At 39.7% G+C, this 21,838-nt stretch overlaps 1 protein-coding gene across 1 annotated transcript in view; it reads left to right on the forward strand.

Moving 5' to 3' along the window:
* NPC1 (NPC intracellular cholesterol transporter 1) overlaps positions 1-21,838 on the forward strand; it is a 26,717-nt gene continuing 4,879 nt past the window's right edge. Inside the window, exons 1-20 of the mRNA XM_021551572.3 lie at positions 1-236; positions 6,839-6,961; positions 8,200-8,306; positions 8,872-9,047; positions 9,900-10,067; positions 10,672-10,921; positions 12,161-12,237; positions 12,878-13,248; positions 13,606-13,832; positions 14,207-14,307; positions 15,175-15,277; positions 16,178-16,367; positions 16,762-16,944; positions 17,577-17,691; positions 18,515-18,642; positions 18,732-18,872; positions 19,471-19,560; positions 19,674-19,864; positions 20,625-20,740; positions 21,295-21,424. Coding sequence (XP_021407247.2) covers positions 159-236; positions 6,839-6,961; positions 8,200-8,306; positions 8,872-9,047; positions 9,900-10,067; positions 10,672-10,921; positions 12,161-12,237; positions 12,878-13,248; positions 13,606-13,832; positions 14,207-14,307; positions 15,175-15,277; positions 16,178-16,367; positions 16,762-16,944; positions 17,577-17,691; positions 18,515-18,642; positions 18,732-18,872; positions 19,471-19,560; positions 19,674-19,864; positions 20,625-20,740; positions 21,295-21,424 — 3,065 coding nt within the window. The 5' untranslated portion in view covers positions 1-158. The remainder of the gene's footprint in view (positions 237-6,838; positions 6,962-8,199; positions 8,307-8,871; positions 9,048-9,899; positions 10,068-10,671; positions 10,922-12,160; positions 12,238-12,877; positions 13,249-13,605; positions 13,833-14,206; positions 14,308-15,174; positions 15,278-16,177; positions 16,368-16,761; positions 16,945-17,576; positions 17,692-18,514; positions 18,643-18,731; positions 18,873-19,470; positions 19,561-19,673; positions 19,865-20,624; positions 20,741-21,294; positions 21,425-21,838) is intronic.

Raw genomic sequence — 21,838 nt, forward strand, 5'->3', positions numbered from 1 at the left:
TCCTCGGAGGGGCTGGCGGCTCCGCCCGGGTAGGCGAGAGCGGCCCTCAGAGTGCGCTGGCGCGGCTGCCTCGCCGCCCTCCTCCTGTTTCCATCGGCTGCTGCTCCGTGCTGCTGCCCACAGCGCCTGCCGCCATCCGCGCTCCAGCCCGCGCCGCCATGGGGACCCCTCAAGGCAGCCCCGGGCGAAGCGGCCTCGGGTTCCTCGTCCTCCTGCTGCTTCTGTCGCCCGTGCGGGTGAGTCCGTGGGGTGGGAATGCCCGGCCTCCCGGCACGGGGGAGCGGCGGGTGGGCAGCGGGATCCCGCGGGTGTTGCCTGGGGCGGGGGAGCAGCGGTGTCCCCTGCGCATCCCGCGCCCGGGGCCTGGGGAAGGGCGGCGGTGTCCCGGGTTAGGCCCCTGGGCTCGGGGCGAAGCTAAAGCGAGGTACTGGGGTGTCTCCTCCTCGTTCCCGGTGGGGCTCGTCCCCTTCTCCCGTGCCCATGGTCCCGTCGGGACGGGGCTGTCAGCCGGTGGCGCAGCAGGCCCGCCGGGAAGCGCCCGCGAACTTCAGCCTCTGCCCATCCCCGTCCGCTGCGGTCGCGCCCGGCAGCGGCAGCCCCCGGGATGCCGCGTTCCCGTGGCGTGCCGTGGTTATGCAATGCCCGGTGCATGTGAGTGGCCACGCAGTCACATGCTCGGCAGAGGCTTGCAGATGTCGTCGGTGTTTGGTTCGCTTTGCTTGGGGTGTAACTTTGGTTAGGTTACGGTTTCTTGGAAGTAATGATCCGTGCGGAGTGAGAGCTGCTGTTTATTCATGTGCCAGTAGTAAGATTACATATTTCCTTAAAATCGAGGACTAGAGTATGTTAGACTTCTTGGGAGCTGTATGAAAAAAATATGGTAAAGCATTCACTCCTCTCAGTCGTGTTTTGTTATGCTGTAGTGCAGGCTAGGAGCGGGATACTCCACATTCCTCTGGAGAAACAAGGAGTGTCTTGTAAGCCTTAGTGGTTGGCTTTCTTTCCCTCTCTACCTACGTTAAAACATACTTTCTAGGTCAAGTTTCATTATTAGCTCTTTTTAAACATAGGAGTTTGTCATCTCGTGTATGTGCTGTTCTCATATCCTCTTCGAAAAAACTTTTTTAAGAGCTTGAACATAAAAGGAGGAATTAATTCTTCTCTTACCACTGGAGAAGGTGCTTGTTAGTAGTGACTCGTGGTCTTCAGATGAGTAACCAATGGTACTTCACAGCTAACCAATGCACCTTTATGTAATTTTTTTGGAGGGAGATATCATCCTGGAGCAAAGAGGTGTGTCCTAGGCTGGTAAAGAAATGGCAGAATGCTTTCCTTATCAGGAGGATAGTGACCTACAGGAACTTGAAACAAGTTCCCCAAATATTTAGGGGGATCCTTGTAGAGGCTTTGTGGCCCCTTAAAGTAAACATTGCAAAATAACTCTAACCATGGCAGTTCTCAGTTGTGCACTGTAAGAAGATAGAATGTGGCTTTATTGGGGATTTTTGCCATTAACTCTTATTTACAGCCTGACACTTCACAAAGAGGACTCTTGATATCTTTTGAAGAGAAGCTGGTCCTTCAGTTAGACTGAGCCTATATAGTGTTAGATGCTTACTGAAGAGAAGCATTGTAAAGGTAAACTGTTCTCTCCCTCAAGTGTACTGCTGGTGTAATGGTTTTGTGCTTTCAGTTGTGATGTTTGTAATCCAAAGTGCCATATGTCATGTTTTTTTCTGTTTTAAAGCAGTCTGTGGACTGGAATGGCACTTCAGCTCACAATCTTTCCACTACGTATGCATTCACAATGAACTTGAAGTGTTCAGCCTGTATCTTTCGCTCTGAACAGTACATCATACAAAATTTCTGCCAGCTATCCATTACTATTTTATTTTCTTATGAATGTCCTAATGCACTAGATGGTATTTGTGTGCTTAATGGCCATTATTGCAATTGATCTTTGTATAATTGTACTAAAACACAAGATGTTAAATCACTGCCTAATCAAGGTTAGATACAGCAGCTAGGATCCCAAGCTATGTTTGATTTTATGAAATCCCATGGGAATGTGTTAATGACAAGTGCTGCTTGTGCCAAGTGGCTGCAACGTGGTGTTACCTTGTTGGGGATGGCAGTGTAGCTCCAGAACAAGACAGTAACCACTACATCTAAATTACTTCCTGGAAAATCAGGAGTGACTTGTTCAGCCTTTCTGGAAGCTGCCTTAGAAGGGGAGAGATGACTGAAGGGAGTGACTGGTAGAACTGAGTAGTACCTAGCTGGGCAGTAGCCAAAACAATCCAGGTGTTCTGCAGTATTATTATTATTAGCCTGCAGGACATCAGAGCTGTTTTGGTGCAGATGGACTTAGTTGCAGACAGGTGCTAGCTGTGGGCCCTGCACTTCCTGATCATGCATGCAACCTTGCAGGTAACATCAGCGTGTCCCCACAGATACTGAATTATTAAATGATTACTGTTATTACAACTTTCTCTTCCTATTTGACTTTGACTTTACTGTGGCATCTGAAATGTGGCTTGGATAACTCCAGAACTGTGACTTGCTGACCAGGAGCATTAATGATTTTTCCATCTGAAAGGAAACAGGCTGGTGAGCAAAGGAACAGGAGGAGCTTTGCAGATAAGGCATGGCTTTGAACAAGTTGCTGAAAGAGACAAAGAATAAGAACTAAGCCTGTAAAGTTTCCTTTAGTCCATGCACCTGTTTTCCCCACAGGAAGGGTTGTGAGGTAATATGCAACTTCTGGGGCAGATCTCTGAGTTTCACCTGGTCACCCATTTCCATAAACCAGTCTTCACCCATACACCACCCATTTATTAAAGGTGGTATGGTGTTTCCTTAGAACTCTCAACCTAGTTGGCAATAGCAGATATTAAGGGGGTGCAAGGGAAGAGTGTGCTCTTTCCTGGATTGATCTTTTTGCCCTGCAAGATGCCAGATGCGTCAACCTAAATGAAGGAAGGGGAAACAGCTTTATCTGATGGTCTTGCTTTTCCATATATTAGTAATCCTAGTTTGAAGAATCAAACAGTGGTCACTTGTCATCTGGTATTTGTAAGACCACAAACAGTTGGTGTTTCTGTGTACAGCATCATCATTGTTCTTTGTCTCCTTAACAGTTAGGTATTCATTGGTGGTGATGAATGCTGCTGGAAGCATCAAAATTTGTCAGTTTGTTTCAACCTGCAGTTGAAGAAACATGGGCTGAATTAAACGTGTTTATGATCTGTGGGAATACTAGTTCTATTACAAATGAATGATAATGCTTGGAAACCAGAAACCTCTTAACAGAACTTTTGCAGAATGCCCATACTTGCTCATGTGCAAGTTCTTTATAAGGGCTCCTAGGGCCTTGGCCTGAGGTGAAATTTCTCTTCAAGCAGGCTAAACCTGCCAGAAATAGGAATATGGTTTTCTGCACTCTGAGGGTTGGTGTTAGTGTACTGACAAGTGGTTTCTAAGATATGCTAGAGGCAGGAAGGAACAGCCTTTATCTAAGGTTATGTTGCTGTTGCTTTTTGAAATACTTAGGAAAGTCCCATTTTAATATATGAAGTACTTAGTCATGTGATCTTAACAGGAAAACATACAGAAAAAAACCAAAACCATGTACTAGCCCTGTGTTACTTATGGAGTATTTTAAGTGTTTTGCCTTGTTTAGAAGGCAGATGGGTTCAACATAGCATTTTGTTGTTACTTTTAGGGCTAGGCTTTCGTCCACTTAATACCCAGGTGAACAATTATCTGACCTAAAAGTCTGACTCTGCAAGCAGCAGCTTTGTTAACTATGACTTATTTACAACCACACTTAGTCATCTCTATCTCACCCTACCCTTATAGGAACATTGTTCTGAAAGAATGGAAAGAGCAAAGTGCTTGTCTTACTCTCTAACTTAATCTAGCTTTTACTAGAGGGTTTTCAGAGGCAAGAACTGTCAGCTCTATCTTACCTGTGGTAGTGGAGTAATTACATAGATACTTGTATCCCTGAATGCTGCCTCGGCCATAGGAGACCAGTCCTCTCCTGTATTTTGGGGCTGACTCAGTGGTAAGCAGGCTATTAACTTGTTAATGTTCAAGAGCTGTGCTGTTCAATTTAGGCTATTGATGCATAATGATTTGGTGGTTTTTAGGCTTATTGACTTGGTCCAACCACTGTAAATCAAGCATCCCCAAAGCTTACTGGTTCAGGGAACCAACTTACACTTTTATTAGTGAAATCCTGCTAGGTAGTGGCATAAATGTAAAATCTTAAGCTGTTTCTGAAACTGCCGTCTTGGTGTTAATATTGAAACAGAGTATTCAGACTTGCAGTTATAGGCCCAAGTGCTCTTCTAATAGTTTAAAGCAGCTGATCTGTTCAGTTTTCCTTAAACAGGCGGAAAGTTTGAGTGGCAAACATTGTTTTTTTCCATTGTATGTTTTATTGCTGTGGAACTTCAGGAATGTGATTTGAAATTCTTTATCCAAATTCAAATGTAAACTAATATTAGGATGAACTTTTTCTTGCTTTATTTTTGTTTTCTGTTTAGCTGAATATCTTTTGGTACATTACCAAGTGTCATGTGCAAGTAAGTTGTTTTATGTTCTGTCCTGAAAGTGATGACAGAAAGCCTTGTAGGTAAATTTATAAACATAAGACTGATTGTATTTTGTTTTGCATCCATGTAGCTCTAACCAAGGAATCACTGCCTTGAAACACAGATAATGTTTTTAAAACAATTGAACTATCAGTCAGACTGACATGGTAGCCAAAATTTACTCAAGCTTTTCTGTGCAAGAGGTGCCCTGATAAGTTTTTTGTGACTGTTAACTGCATTACAAGTTTTCCCACACATTCCACTCTGGAATAAACTAAGTCTTTCTCTAAAGAGTGGGTTGATGAATTTGTGTGTTTTAAAAAATAAGAAGTGTTAGATAACAAGATATAATGAAAGTGTTTTTTCGAAAGGATGATTACAAACCATTCTAGACTAAATACAGAAGCCAGCATGATACTGAAGAAATAACTAATTATTTTCGCACGGGCATTGCAAAGTAGCTCCAAATTCCTTGCCCTTTTGCAAGAATAGTAGTGAATCTGTGCTTCCTCTTGAAGAGACAATCAATTTCTGATGCTGGTACAAACAGCAGAACCATTTTCAGTGGTAGTAGATTGTTTGCTCTTAAAACTGGGGCATATAGGTATGAGGAAGCAGAGTTGAAGATGACGATTTCTAAATTTGCATCAAAATAGTATTAACTTCTTCAATTACCTTGATACATGAACAAATCTACAATGTGATTTTGAGAAATAGTCTATAAGTTATGGAAGTTTCTCTTTTTGGGTTATGCTGAGGTTAAGCATTCAGTGTTTGTAAGTACAATCTTAAGCGATGTTACCAAGCTTGTATCATAGAACATGGTAATACTTAACAGCTGGTTGTGAGTTTAACTAGATGATGTGCTAGAATAGACAAATTAAATGGTGATCTAGACAAGTGGCACTGAAACTGACTTTTAGATCTGGCTTGCAGTGAATAACTTTGAATTGGCCTATGTTGTCCTGGTTAGGGGAAAGAGGAAACAAGTCTTGGGTTGAGTAAATTAATGATGGCTGTTGTCCCTGATAAGCAGCCAACTACTGATGTACATTTTGAAGAACTGTAAGTTTTGTTCAGCACAAAAATGGATGTTATGGAGGCACTGTGTTTCTGGGTAGCTCTTGGATATTGTCAGGACAGCCTTTCAGGGGCCTCTCTGGTTGGTAAACAATACATGGTCAAGCACAAAGCACAGCAGTCTGTCCTTGCAGCAACAACATATGGTGTCTCTAAAATGCTAAGTCAAGGTTGTTCAGATCAAAATATGTCAGTTATCTCTCAAACTGTACTAAGCAAACTCCTGATCAGAGCTGGCATAAGTGTAGTAAATGTTTGTGCAGTCTGCTTGCAGCCCAGGTGCTAGGAAAACTTTGGAACTATAATAAAGCTTTTGCTGTAAACAACTTGTTATTGCATTAAATGTTTTAATTTTCAGAATAAATATTTTGGCTTAGTATCTCAGATGTTTCAGTGTCAGTACCACTGAACAAAAACAAAAGGCTTTCAAGGTGCCACTGCCCTTTTTCAATTTATTTTATGCACATTTCTGGATTTTCAATAGTCCCTTAAAACATTTTAAAAATTAAGTTTTTTTCTTAGCACTGTAATCCCATTTAAATGTTCCATGCTTAGGCTTGAAAGTGGTGATGGAAGGCATGCTTTGAGTTTGTGACAATATATGTATGACAAATACAGAGCTATGAAGTTCCGTTTCTGAATCCTCTCTGTGCTGCTGTTTCCTCAATCTGTCACTCTAAGTTTTCAGGAAGGATCAGAGTGTGACAGTAGGAAGTGAAATTGCACATAAGCAATGAGTTTATCTCCATGTGCGCTGACTCGTGCTCTAATGTTTAACCCACCAATTATTGTTGTCTTGCATGAACAAATTATTTTCTAAATCACCTTGTACTTGAGGATGTTTTTCAGGTATTGATTTAGGTCTTCTTAAGTAACTCTTATACTTGATCTTAACTATAGGCAGTGCACCTCCTGTTTCTGTAATGATCAAGGGAAGGTGGGGAGCTAAGCTGAAGATCAGTGGTGATGTGCACCATGTCAAAAACATCTGCTTTTATTAATGGGTGCTTTATGTAGTACACACTGATGTTTTAATTAGCAGGAACCTATCTAATCTGGACTGCAAGTGGCTTTTGGAGTAACAGTACATAAATTCTACGACAGCTGAGATATTTGGCAACTATTATTTGCAGTTAATCACTTATTTTGTTGACTAGGTACTTCCCCAAGCGTGTGTCTGGTATGGAGAATGTGGAGTTGCTTCTGGAGACAAGAGGTACAACTGTGCTTATGATGGGCCACCAATAGCACTACCAGAAGATGGCTATGACTTAATGCAGGTGAGCTTCTCTTGGAGGTTTGCTGCTAAAAAAGCCTCCAACAGTAGAACTCTGTATTGGGTTCTTTTAGACCTGTGCTATGACCTCTCATCCTAACTTTATGAGAAAGTAGACAGATTGTCTCTGATTTCTTAGGTCCAACTGGATTAAGGTAATTTACCTCAGTTTCTTTTCAGAGGTAGAAGTCTCCAAAATGTGTTTAGAGGCTGTCACAGACAATACCTTAAATCTTAAATATAGGGTTTGTTCACTTCATTGCATATTTTCGTCACTGGTTTGACTACTCTTCACTCAAATTGCTTTTTTGAAGACTCCCAAATACATGTTCCACAGTTATGCCCTTCTGATCTCTAAAGGACAAAACTAAACTTTCAGATGATCATTCCTGATAAAGGAAGGTGCTAACTGATACTTGTTCAAATGGAGAAAATTTGGACAAAATTAGCTGTGTCTAGTGTGAGACTGTATTTCCTTACTTGGGCTTCAGCTGCCTAAGTGAAAGAAACCACAGTCAAAATAGAGTTTATATATTTCATGCACAATGTAGCATATTACCAGATTTGCCTTCTTGGCATCTGATAGTCCAAAGCTATAAAGAGTGAAATAACTACAGAGTTAAACAATGGTTAGACTGGTGACAGGAATGACTTCATTAAATATGTGGGTGAGCTAACTTCTGTTGAGTATTGTTTCTGAAGACTTAATGTACAGTTCTTGTATCTTATTATCAGTTATACTTGTGTTAAATGCATTTGTCTCTTCTACAAACTGAACATGAAGCAGCTCTTCCAGGTAATCAGTGGTTTTATGGTTAGTGGCTGACCTTCTGAGACTTTAAAATCTGATACTATCCAGAAGGAGTACTAGAGGATAAGCTGCAGGAATACTTTCAACTTGGATAAACATGCGCTGTCCTCTTACCAATAGGCTCTCAAATGCCATTATCATTCTATATATAGACTCTGGTGACTAAAGATCATCTGAAGGAGCTTTTCAAAAGGAAGTGCTGCCTTGAATGAAAGAAGTGAAAAAAGTGATTCTTCTCTTCAATCTCTAAACAAAAATCTTGTTTGCTGGGCTGCTTTTCTCCTATGCGTCTCCCACAGCAACAGCTACTGTGTTCTGAAATATGCTGACACAGAGCCCATGATTTTAATGAGTTCTGAAGTCTTAAACATGCTTTTTCTTAATTTCCTCTTGATCTGAATGTTGTTTGTTTTTTGGTGTTTTTTTTTAAGGAACTCTGTCCAGGTTTATTCTTTGGCAATGTTAGCACTTGCTGTGATGTTCATCAGCTTCAGACTTTGAAAAATAACTTGCAGCTGCCTCTGCAGTTTCTCTCCAGGTATGCTAATGAATGGCAAAGTAACTAATTTTGTAACAGAATAACAAAGCACTTGTCTTCAAGTAGATTGTGGAAAAAGTGTTAATTTCATTTAAATGATTATTGGAGCAAGCTGCTGGAGTGTCTTTCTTATAGCAGCAGACTGTAATGTTATGAAACAGCTACAAGCCTGGATTGACTTAGCTGGTAGAATAAATTTTCCCTTAGCTTGTCTCAGGCTGCTTTATGTAATGAAACCTTCAGAAGGGGGAGACCAAGTGGTCTTGTTCTAAGACTTGAAGAAGTCTAAGAAGTCTTCCTACTAACAACAGTAAAGTTTTTCTTCAAATTCTAGTGAAATTGTTTGAATCTGCTGAGGCAGGCAATTTTATTAGTGATTTATGGTGTTTAAAATTGTTCATCTAGCATCAACAATTGTCATATTGCTGATTAAAATCTTACAGAATTTAAACATTTTGTTCTATTGCTCTGAGCAGAATGTTTATATTTTCAAGGTGTACCTGACTTGACCTACATAGCACCTTTACCTCTTAATCTAATTGCTGTTCATTTGCTTTCCTTCCAGATGTCCATCATGTTTTTACAACTTGATGAACCTCTTCTGTGAACTGACTTGTAGTCCAAATCAGTCTGACTTCTTGAATGTTACAAGCACCATACCTTACTATGATCCCCTTTTAAAAGAGAACAAAAGTAGCATTACAGAGCTGCAGTACTTCATTGGAGATCGATTTGCAAATGGTGAGTAAACAGTTTGTTAATTTACCTTCGTTTTTGTCCAGGTAACAAGACCACTTCTTTTTCAGAAAGCATTTGGAGGGGGGCACATCTTTTTGAGTGTCTTTTTGAAGTTTGAGTCATCATATAGGTAACAGTAGGTCACCCTTAAAACTCATAGAACACTCAACTTCTGCCTGGGCAGGAGACATCACACTGACACTGTTAAATAATAATGTTTTAAAGGTTCAGTTGAGAATGAACATCTATACAAACAGTTAATAGCTAATAACCCTGATGACTTTAACTTCAGAAAAATAAAGTTTTTGCCAAGTATTGAATGTCCAAAGTCTACCCGATACTAAAACAGTCTGGCAAGGATGATAATAAAATTTGTACACATGATGGTTCTCTAAGAGGTACTCAGTCTTTGTCAAAACCAGATGTTTTTAGAGAACAATACATTTGGGTTGATTTTGTAGCAACCTTAAAGCATTAATTCAGTCTTTTTATGTTTTTGCAGTAACCTTTAATAAAATTGAGATACTTGAAAGTCATACACAGCCTACAAATTGAAAGTACCTTAAATGCTTTTCATGGCTTTCCATGAAAATAATATTAGCCAATGTTTCCTGTCAAGCAGAAAACTAGGTTCTAGCATGATGCAGATTTGAGTGACTTTCTTAGAGCAAGGTAGCTGTTAGAAACCATTGCAACCTTGAATACTATAAATACAACTGAAAGCATTAGTTCACTATCCTAACATGTTTTTACTTGAAATCTCTAAGTATGTTCTGGAACTTGGGGAGTTTGTAATATTGGAAATACTTGGAATGCCTACTCAAATAATAATATTGGTTTAATGGATCTTCCCAGCAATGTACAATGCCTGCAAGGATGTGGAGGCTCCATCGAGCAATGTTAAAGCACTGGGGTTGCTGTGTGGAAAGGATGTCAAGGACTGCAATGCAACCAACTGGATTGAGTACATGTTTAGTAAAGACAATGGGCAAACTCCTTTCAGCATAAATCCAATCTTTTCAGGTAAGAAACTGAATAGTCCTTGCCCTTGAAACTCCTGTCAAAACTTAGGTGTGATGGCTAGAGAACTGATTTTCAAGCAGCTGCCCAGCAATAAAAGTCTGCAGTCAGAGGCTTTCAAAGCAATGTGACATTAGTTTACTTTTTATTTTTATTTCTGCTTGGGCTTTTTTCTATACAGCTTGGTACTGTAGAAATCTCTGAAACTCTACGATAGACTGAGCCTAGGTAACTGGCTACTTGTATTCCTTGGGAAATGGGCAGTATCCTCATCCTTGAGGATTGCATTAACAGGAAATTATTACACATTTCACAATCTGAATAGATAAGAGGGATGAAAAGTCATTGCTGGGATGACAGAAGTGTGTGCTTGTTATTTTTACAGACTGAAGTGTTATAGACATGACCAGTCATTTAATTATTAGACAACTGTAAATAGTTGGTACCTGTTGTGGAAAAGGCAGTGGATCCTTCATCTCCAAGACCAAGAAATGCTGCTCTACACAGGGGCTGTGGGGCTTTCATATAAAGGGTTAATTCAGATAACTGGGAAGGTCTGAATTTTTCCTTGTAGTAAACTGGCTCTGCAACTTGTGATTTGTCATAGATGTTCCTGTCCATGGAATGAACCCTATGAATAATGCTACCAAAGGCTGTAATGAGTCCATGGATGATTCAACAGGACCATGCAGTTGTCAGGACTGTTCAATTGTCTGTGGTCCAAAACCTCAGCCCCCTCCATTGCCTCCTCCTTGGCTATTGTTTGGTTTGGATGCTGTGTATGTCATCATCTGGATCTCATACATGGGCTTTCTACTCATATTTTTTGCACTAGTTTTTGGAGTCTGGTGTTACAGGTAAAGCATTCCAAACGCTGAGCTCTGCAAGTCACTTGTTTATCCTTCAGAACTTCTTTGCCCTGGTCAGATGCTTATGTCTTGACTACTTCAGCCAGCCAAAAGTCATGTTCTGTAGCAGATACCACATATACTTACAAAAAATGTTCTAACAGCTAAAATCATCTGGTGGAAAGTGATTGCAGAAATTGGTTTAATTGATGCATACGTGTCATAGCAGTCCTAGCTACAGAATCACATACACTATTCTTCAACTTTCATAATTTAGTATGCAGAAGTCTGGGAAAACACATATTCGTAACAAAACAATCATTGCCCTATTTCAAATTAAGTAATGAATACTTTTTCCTAGTCTCCTATTTTGAAAAAAAAACTAAATGAAAGCTGAGCTTTCAGTAATGATAGCATATCACCCTTGATCACATGGCTGGAGCAGCTCTCCTATGAAGACAGACTGAGAGATTTAGGGTAGCCTGGAGAAGAAAGGGCTCTAGAGGGGTTCCTTACAGCACCTTCCAGTACCTAAAGGGGGCTACAAGAGAGCTGGAGATGGACTTCTTACAAGGGCATGTAGTGACAGGACAAGGGGAAATTGTCTGAAGCTGAGGGAGAATAGATGTGGGTTAGATCTTAAAAACAAAATCTGTACTGTAAGCGTATTTGTATCAGTGGAAGAGGTTGCCCAGAGAGGTTGTGCACTCACTGTTTCTTGGAGCTGTTCAAGGCCAGACTTGATGGATCTCTTAATAAAACTGATCTAGTGAAGGTGTCCCTGTTTATAGCAGGGGAGTTGGAATTAGAGGATTTTTAAGTTTTGCTTCCAGCCTAAGCCACTCTGATTCTATGGTTGTTCAGTTATAATCAGAAAACTGAAATTGCTCCATAGTAAGAATTAAGTCTGCTTGGAAAAAGATAGTGGGTATGACAATTTGGTAAGTTCAGCAGCCTTACCTTAGTGGGCATCATGAAATGGTGTGTTTGAGATGCCTGGTTAATATTTCTAATGTAAAAATATCCTGCAAATTATCAACTTAGGATCAATTTAAAGAAATTCTCTGTGTTGTTAATGCTAATGATCTTCTAAATGTGCATAAAAAATCTGTGCTTGATGTAAGTTGAAAAAGTTTCATAAGATAGCTGACATGGCTGTTCCAAAAGATCACAAAGCCAGAGACTGTTGTACAAACAGTACAGATGCCTTTTTGGACAAGCAGGCTAACGCAGCTTCTTGCCTTGCAGGAGGCGGCACTTTGTCTCAGAGTACACCCCAATTGACAGCAATGTAGCCTTTTCCGTGAATTCCCACCGTGACAATGGTATGTCTTGGATAACAGTACAAGGTTTATTGCAAACTCTCAAGTGTATCTGTTTCCTATGCATGGGCTCCTCAGTTTTAGCTTTGTTAGGCTAAAAGTCCATTCTGAAAGGGCCTTCAGCCTTTTGACCAGCATCTCTCTTCTTTTAGAGTAGTACTTAGCCCTGTTTTACTGCATGCTGAAAGCCCTGGGTACACCCATCATTGATCTAGCTAAACTCCAAGGAAGTTCTGGAGAGCTTTGCTGTAGGAGTATAGGGAGGACAACATGATGCTAAAATCAGTTTGATCATGTTTTGACTCATCCATATATCCATTTAAAGCATGCCAGGAAAGAACTGTACTGTTACTTGTGTACCAGCTGAGGTAGCTTGTTTTATTGCTTATATATATTTTAGCTTTATTTGCTACACCTCCTGCTGCCAAATACAACCTTACATTACAAGGGGCAACATAGGTATGACCTGTTTTCTGCCCCTTGGCCTCAGTCAGGGATTGGTCCCAGGATCTGACTGTCAGTGGAGACATAGCTTCTGGAGCTTCCTACAAACAGAATAAAATTTCATCTTTCTTGGAGTGAACTCCAAGAAAATGCTACTTAACTGACTTCTTAAATATTTACTGTTTTCTTGCTCTTGCAGGAAACATTACCTGTGGTGAAAGGCTTGGTGAAAGGTTTGAGAATGGCCTGAGGATGACATTCACATCATGGGGGGCTTTCTGTGTCAGAAATCCACGTCCTGTTATCCTCTTCTCTGTGGTCTTCATTGCAATGTGCTGTTCAGGCTTTGTATATATTAAAGCAACTACAAATCCTGTAGATCTCTGGTCAGCACCAAGCAGCCAAGCCCGCAAGGAGAAGGAATACTTTGACACACACTTTGGACCTTTCTTCCGTACTGAGCAAGTTATTATTCAAGCACCAAAGAGCCACCCAGACACCTACTCGCCTTACCCATCAGGAGAAGATGTACCTTTTGGGCCTCCCCTTACCAAAGATATTCTCCATCAGGTAATTGGGACTTTCCAAGAGCAAAGACCTAAGCATACGTAACAGGTATAACCACATGGAATTGGCTTCCATGTGCAATGTTATGTATCCATCAAAACAGTCACTGGATATTCATATTAAAAATCATAGCCTTACTATAAAAGCTTTTTGCTGAAAACATTTCTGTTAGAGAGACACTCGCAAGCTAAGTGTCCGTTCATAATATGAACACAGAAATAATGTTTTTGTAATGTGCTTCTATCGACATGTGCCTCTGTCTCTGGAAACTTGCAAGAATCTAGTGTGCACTTAAATCCTGTCTTGCAAGGGAAGTACTTTCTTGTGCTGCTTTTAAACTACAGTTTGTTTTTTTTAAAGGTACTGGATTTGCAGGATGCTATTGTCAACATAACTGCTTCTTATGACAATGAGACTGTAATGCTGAAGGACATTTGCCTGGCTCCTCTTGCTCCCTACAACAACAACTGCACTATCCTGAGTGTACTGAACTACTTTCAGAACAGCCATTCTGTTCTGGATCACACTGTTGGGGATGAGTTCTTTGTCTATGCTGATTACCACACTCACTTCTTATACTGTGTTCGGTGAGCAGTACAGTTGCTTGTTTTATAATCAAGTTGCTAGTTCAGCTTGGTTTGGTGTGGGTGCTGCCTCTGATTTACCTTAAGCATGTTCTCAATGTTTCTGAAGAGTTCTGTACAGAAGACCAGTTTCTAAGCTTTCTCTTTAGTTTATAGTTCAGTTGGTTAGAAGGTACTCCTTGTCTTAAAGGCTGTAAGACAGATGTCTTTAAAACTATTTAAATTCAAAGCAAATGTAGCACAAGGACAGTGTACCACTAGCAGTCTTGTCTTGCTTGTCTTGATTTTCAGTTTTTTACACAACAGCTTTTTACTCTTCTGTGCTGTGCTGCAGCTGTCAAGTAGAAGCTGACAATTATCGCTGGTGATCTCTTTAGGGCTCCAGCATCACTGAATGACACAAGCTTGCTTCACGATCCCTGCTTAGGAACATTTGGTGGACCTGTATTTCCGTGGCTGGTGTTGGGAGGATATGATGGTGAGTGGCAGAACAGTATTGCAGTATAAGTCTGAGAGTACATACTTGTGTGCTGTTCTTGGTGCTAACACAGCTGTTTAAATGCAGTCCAGAAAAACTGGAGTTTTGTTAAACTTTCAGTAAGTAAGGGTGTTTTAAGTAAGTTTTCAGTAGATCAATGCTGGGATTGGAGTCAGACTACTCTGGAAGTGCAAAATGCAAGCAGTTTGTAATTAGAACATATCAACAGGACAAATGTTTGGTCTGCTTTGGGCCTGGTAAAATATAAAGACATGAAGTAGCTCAGGTTGACATGCTGGGACATATGTGTATTTTGCTTTGAATTAGAATATTTTGTCACTGATCTGACAAAGCAGTTAAGAATGGATTAAAATGTTCACAAAGGAAATTCTTTCATAATTACTCTTAAACCAGGATTTTGTTCAAGCAATCTAATTAAACTTCTGTTTAATATATCTAAAATAGTGTTTAAAGGCAATTTATTCTTTATTAAACTGTAGGGGATTTGTATTTGCTTTGAGTAAAATCTAAGTATGCAAGAGGTACAGTGTTTAGGAAGTCACATTTCTCATTAGATGGAAAATCACAAGCAGTGGTTATATAGTAGCTTTTTGTCTAACTGTGCAACCATGTAACATTGTGGTGTCATGAGCATGTTAATGAATAATTAGTCTGGAATACAATTTGTAGTGCTTATCAGCCTTCCATTCTTATTTCGGTATTCCAGTGTGTTTGAGAACTCGGTGTTCAGTGGAGTTGTAGGGTTGGAATTGCTTTGGGCGATGCTAATTTTAAACTTACTTGTATCTATTATACTAGAATGTAAGTTTCATTGTTTTAATGCCAAACTTTTTGTTTCTTCTACAGATGATAACTATAATAATGCTACAGCTCTTGTTATTACTTTTCCTGTCAACAACTACTACAATGATTCAAAAAAGCTGATGAAAGCCTTAGCATGGGAAAAAGAGTAAGTTGGCTTCCTGTGTTCTGAAATGCATGCATGACTTTAAGCACCTTTAAATGCTGATCAACAAAAACACCTGTGCTATGCTGATGGTTTTTCAGTATAACTACAGGGATGTTTTGAGAGGCAGCAAAACTGGTTAAAAACAGACTGTGCTGGTCATAAGACCTTCACTTTGCCTGGCACACTTAATTTGCTTTGAGGCATAGGTTCTAGTCCATTTAGTGACCATCTAGCCCAGTAGTACTTGCCAATAAGTAACTTCAGAAAGGATTGATTTTATTGTGGCTAGAATTACACTGGTAGGCTCTTTAATTTACTGGACCATTAAACATGGGTGGAAAGGTCGAGCCTGATGCTAGTTTTTTACCTTTAATTTTTAAAAATGTTATCCAGATGAACATATAAAGCTTTCATCCCTTTTACCACATTGAAGAGCTAGTTTATACAAGCCAGCTGCTCTAGCTGTCAGTTCAGAGAAAAACTACTGTACTAGGAAGTTTGTGACAAAATAAAAGTATGACAAACATACAAGCTGCTTGTATTCCTAGGGCTAGCTTTGAGGAAAATTTCCTGCTTGTATTCCTAGGGCTAGCTTTGAGGAAAATTGTGTTTAGAGTTTTAAATGGCTCATACAAAGTAGCTATTGGTCCTCAAATGCTAGTTAGACCATAGAAAGTATTTCAATGTAGTGTATTTCTAGTTCTTAAAGCAGAGTTCCAGGTATGTGTCACCAGCACCTCTCTTTTAAAATGGAGAAAGGTCCTCTCAAATTAATGTCTGGCCCCAGGGTACTCTTGTACCACACAAATGATGTAAATTTGCCAGCGACTTTCAAGTATTTCTAGTAGAAGATGTTTCATCCTTTTAAAGTGTGATTGACCTCTTGGTGTTGTTTTTTAGATTTATTAACTTTCTGATGAACTACAATAATTCAAACTTAACAATATCATTTTCTGCTGAACGGAGTATTGAAGATGAGATCAACCGCGAAAGCAACAGCGATATTAGCGTTGTGTTGATAAGCTATATTGTGATGTTCGTGTACATCTCGATAGCTTTGGGACATATCCAGAGCTGTAGAAGACTGCTGGTATGTGTATAGTTTTCATTGCTATAAGTACTGAAGCTAGAGCTTGCTGATAGCTGTAAGTGACTTAACTATTTTTGCAGAATGCTGATGTTCAATTTTTTATTAGGGCATTGAGTCCTCCTTGGGCAGTGGTTAGGGGGAGCATTGTTCTTGTACTAGACAATTTGTGTTTCAGTCTTAGCTAAGATCTTTCACCTGATATTCAGTTAACATCAGCTTTAAGACTTGCAGCTTCATGGTTGATTTTTTTTTTTTTTTTTAATATCTGGATCTTCAAAAAAACCCTGAAAAGTTTTCTATCTAGACTAAATGTTAGAATTTGGCTTTTGCCTTCGCAATAATTATTCGGTGGGATGGACACTTGTTTGGCTGATGTTTAGTACATCTTTTTTAGGTGGATTCGAAGATCACTCTGGGCATTGCAGGCATCCTGATTGTACTGAGCTCAGTAGCATGTTCTATAGGCATTTTCAGCTACTTTGGAATCCCACTGACACTGATTGTGATAGAAGTAATTCCTTTCTTGGTGCTGGCTATTGGAGTGGACAATATCTTCATTATGGTTCAGACACTTCAGGTATTTATTCTTTCATACAGACTCTTCTAAAAGTGCCTGTCATTTTTGAGGGCTGTAAACTTGGAGCAGGGAGTCTCCAGTGCTCAGCTCAATTGAGCAGCTCTGGACTATTACAAGTGGAAAAGAGTGGTGTACATTCTGTCTTCACAAAAAAAAAAAACCAATTTATGTCTCTGCATTTTTCTTACTGCTGCTTGATATCAAAATAGTTGTAGAATTCAACTGATATTTTGATCACTTGTAACTTAAGCATATTGTAAGCAGTAGTTATGAACTAAATTACATGCTTAAGGCTAGGAACTTCTGACACTAAGTCTTAGTGGGTAATAAGCTTGTTAATTTGACAGGTTCAGTAACCCACTGGAACTCGTACCACCTCTGTCAAATGTGTAGTTTTATCTGAAGTACTGAACTTGGTACTATGTTTTAAATTTCAAGCAAGACAAGAAGTAATGTTCAGGCTGCTCTTGTTTTAGAGAGTCTCAGCTGTTTTTTATCTAACTCTTGTTAATGCAGTTAAAGCAACAAAAGATACTTAGGATATTTTAAAGTTTTGGGTTTTTTAAAGCCATATGAAATATCTTTATAAATTGCATGATTCCTAATAATAATAAATTATTGACTTAAAACAGAGAGATGAACGCCTTCAGGGTGAAACTCTGGATAAACAGATTGGCAGAGTTTTGGGAGATGTGGCACCCAGTATGTTTCTCTCATCCTTTTCAGAGACTGTGGCATTCTTTCTTGGTAAGACTCCTTTAATATTTGAAGATAAGGGCCTTATGATAACTGCATGTTGCAAGAATAAATGCAGTATAAAATATAAAAGCAAAGTAAGAATTTGTAGAGGCTGCTTAGCTTAGTTGTTCATTCTTACTATCAAGTTAAACTTCTGCTGGGGATAGGCACTGGAGTACTTTAAGAGTCTGGAACAGTTAAAAAGATACAGTTCTGAATCTGTCAAGCTTTTCAGCCTGAAAGACTGGAGGTGTTTATGGATTTGCAGTGACCGACAGGTCTAAATTTGACCTTAGTAATAGATCAAATACCAGGGTGTATGAACGCCTATATTGCACTTATTCATCTTGCTGAAATGCCCCTTGGTTAGAAAAATAACTCTATGACAAATTTATGTTTGAGGCTCACTTTATAATGTTTTAGATGCAAATCTTTTGTTGCCCTACAAGTGTAATTTGGCCTTCTTTCATAACAGCTTTGTTTACCTGCAGAGTAATTTGTCATTGGATCAACTTGCATTGGAGTGGCTTAAATTGAAGCAAGATGTTGCTTGACAGCACTCTTTAACTGCCCTGTTACACAGTATGCACCTAAATTTGGAACTGAGTAATGGCTTAGAACTAGTCACTCCTTTGCACAGCCTCAGTGTTGTTAAATAGGTCAAAGACAGCAGCTGTAGCCAGGCTTGTATGGACTGTTTCCTTTGCTCTGGAAAGAAAGGCTCTTTGTCCTGCTATAAGGCTACCACTTAAACTGGATGTTTGTCTAGAAAATGCTCGTACATTTCTAGGGAGAAGGGAGCTCTCTTAACAAACTGGGTCACTTCCTCCAGGGACACTGTCTACGATGCCAGCGGTTCGCACGTTCTCCCTGTTTGCTGGAATGGCTGTGCTCATAGACTTTATTCTTCAAGTCACTTGCTTCGTGAGTCTCCTGGGCTTGGATATTAAGCGTCAAGAGGTGAGTATAAGTGCACCTGTAACTGCAATGTAATGGGGATGATGACATCTGCAGAACTGCTCTAACTCTGGCATTTAATCCCTTTTCAGAGTAATAGACTGGATGTTCTGTGTTGCATCAAAAGCAGTGAAGAAATTAGTGGAGTCCAGCGTTCTGAGAACATGTTATTTCTGTTCTTCAAAAATCTGTTTTCTCCATATCTGCTTAAGGACTGGATGAGACCAATAGTAGTATGTATAATCTATTTCAAATAAGCAGTCATCTAAACTTGAGCAAAAGAGCAGTGAGCCTGAAGGCTTAAATAGGGAAGAAAAACCTTTAATACAGTGAAAAAAATGAAGCTTCTAGTATTTTTGTTCTCAGCACAAGAATAGAAATAAGCTTTTCTAGCTGCAAAAGTATTTCAGTAAATAGAGACTTGATTGTGGATTGTCTAAAGCCTAGATTTAAGAGTTACATTGCAGTCAATCAAATTACTTTAGCCTATGTAAAAAAACCAGAATGTGTTGGCTTCTACACTGCATTAATTCAGAGTGTTATTGATGAATCTGTGATTCAGTTTAAAGTTACCATGCTTATTTACAGAAGTTGTTTGTAATCTTCACTGCTGATTTCTAAGAATAAATTTCCTTACATTTCCAAAGGGACCTCTGAGTAACTATGTTGTACTACCACTGTTGTATTAAGCCTGGATAACATATTTAAGCTAGAGCCTCTTTGCATGGTTACTATTAGCTTAACAAATGACTCCTATTGCCTGTTGCTTCTGTGCAGTTCTCACTTACATGGATTTGTTGTGGGTTTTTTGTTTTGTTTTCTTTTTTGCAGATAGCAGTGTTTGTGGGTATCCTGTCATTCAGTGCAGCAGTTATACACAATGTAGAGATTGGACTGGATCAGTCTCTTTCAATGCCAGATGTAAGTCATATGATCATGTCACTGTTCAGCAGTTTGTGACTGAATTGAAACCTTGATACTTTGTTGTGCTACCTCAACATTCCGTAATAGTAACTCAAAACTTTCCCTTGAAGGACTCCTATGTAATAGATTACTTCAGCAACATCAGCAAGTACCTGCATGCGGGTCCGCCTGTCTACTTTGTCCTAGAAGAAGGACACAACTACACCTCTTTGGAAGGGCAGAACATGGTGTGTGGTGGAACAGGATGTAATAATGATTCACTTGTCCAGCAAGTCTTCAATGCTGCAGAAATTGGCAGCTAGTAAGTCTTTCATGCTTGTGTCTGCATAGTTGCATGGAAAAGATGTAGCTGAGCAGTGTGTCCTCCTGATTTACTCGGACTCAGCTGTTGGTCATAAACTGACATTCTATTTTATTTGCTTTATATTGTGGGCTTGGGAGGGAAGGGAGTTGGAGGCAGCTGTGATAGACAGTCTTCTAGAATGCAGATAAAACCTGTCTGGACTGATGAAATACATTGATGTACTTGGGTTTGGAAAAGGGGCTTGATCATTCAAGGAATCTTGGAATGGTAGTGAGGAAAACTTGTGAAAACCTCTCAGCAGGGTTGTGATTTTCTGGAAAATGGCTGTATGTTCAGCTTCTAGGCTAGCTTAGGGAGGCTAAGCAGGAATTTTATCTGCAGCTAACAGCTTAAGGAAGTCTTTTTCCCAATTCCTTCTAATGTAGTTAATTTCAGCCAAACTGAAGGAGGCTTGCTTAAAAGCTGAGACAACAGGGTGTGGAATAGTATGGGGAACAGAGTGGGCAGGAAATCTGAGCTTGGCAGTAGAACAGGATGCAGTGAAAAGGCTCCTGGTGTTTTCTAGCTGCTGTGTCCTGAGCTACCTGAGCATTATGGCTCTTGGATGGGGTACTGGAGCATTGGATTATATGAAGAGCTGAGTAGATTTGACAAGAATGAGTTGACATGGCATAAGTTGCCACTGGAGAGATCAAGTGATATGGTTTGGAATGAAACATAAAATTACTGATGGTGGATATGTTGTTATTTTTATTAGCACAAGGATAGGCTATGCCCCATCGTCCTGGATTGATGACTACTTTGACTGGGTGAAGCCACAGTCATCCTGTTGCAGAGTCTACAATGCCACTGGACAGTTTTGCAATGCTTCAGGTATTGGCATCCATCTTGTTGCTACTGAATTAGTTTGGTTTATAAGTTTCACAGCCAAAATATTTTCTTATGATATGAGTCAAGTGAATACCTTTTCTTACTGTTAAGTAGGAACCTCTTGAGTTGTCCTCTTAATTTATTTGAACTGCTGTTTGAATGAGCTTAAATATTCCACTGGAATGCTGCAGACTGAAAACAGCCTACCTAAACAGCCAATGTAACTTGCTGTAAAAATTCTGATCCTTCTCTTGGCTTTCTTAGAGTACACAAACTTGGTGCTCTGCTTTTGTTCAGGTCCTTCAGCTGAGTGTAATTCTCATCAGATCTAATGGAGATAAATGCACAAGTAAGAGTTCTCTGACAGCCCTTGCCTTAGTAGCAATAAATCAAGTTAAGGACTACAAATCTTATGTGGAATTTTAGGATGGATCAGTTCATCAGTAAAAATGCTTTTTATGGAATTGCATCCCATAGTAATGCAATTTAGAAGTTATTAGTGTTAGGAAAAAGGAATACTTGACAGCATAGATGACCTTCTTCCTTTATTTCTTCAGTCAGTGATCCATCCTGCACTCGTTGTCGACCACTGACTCAAGAAGGCAAGCAGAGACCACAGGGTGAAGACTTCATGACCTTTTTGCCAATGTTCCTATCGGACAACCCTAATCCTAAATGTGGCAAAGGGTAAGAGCCTTATTCTATAGACCCTGCTTAGACCAACGTGTCAAAGAAATTTGCTCTGGGCTTTGTCTGGAGGTTAGATATCTAATGTCATCCTAAAAGCCATGCAAACATTGACATCTCACCAGTTCTGAACTAGTTTCTGAAAAAAAAATCAAAATGCATCATCAACTAAATGGAGCAGCAGCTTTCCCCTGTACAAAGAGAGACAATATATGTGGTCAGTCTGTTCTAGAATATCCTGCACAATCTTGAAATGTATTATGCTCTGAATCTTTTACAGTTTTAGAAACTGCTAGAAACAGCTACCAGCTGTTAGCCCTCTAAAGGGCACCTACAAGAGAGCTAGAGAGGGACTTCTTACAAAGGGGTGTAGTGATAAACAAGGAGGCTTGGTTTTAAAATGAGAGAGGGTAG

The sequence above is a fragment of the Lonchura striata genome, chromosome 1, assembly GCF_046129695.1.
Source record: "Lonchura striata isolate bLonStr1 chromosome 1, bLonStr1.mat, whole genome shotgun sequence".
Classification (NCBI taxonomy): Eukaryota; Metazoa; Chordata; class Aves; order Passeriformes; family Estrildidae; genus Lonchura; species Lonchura striata.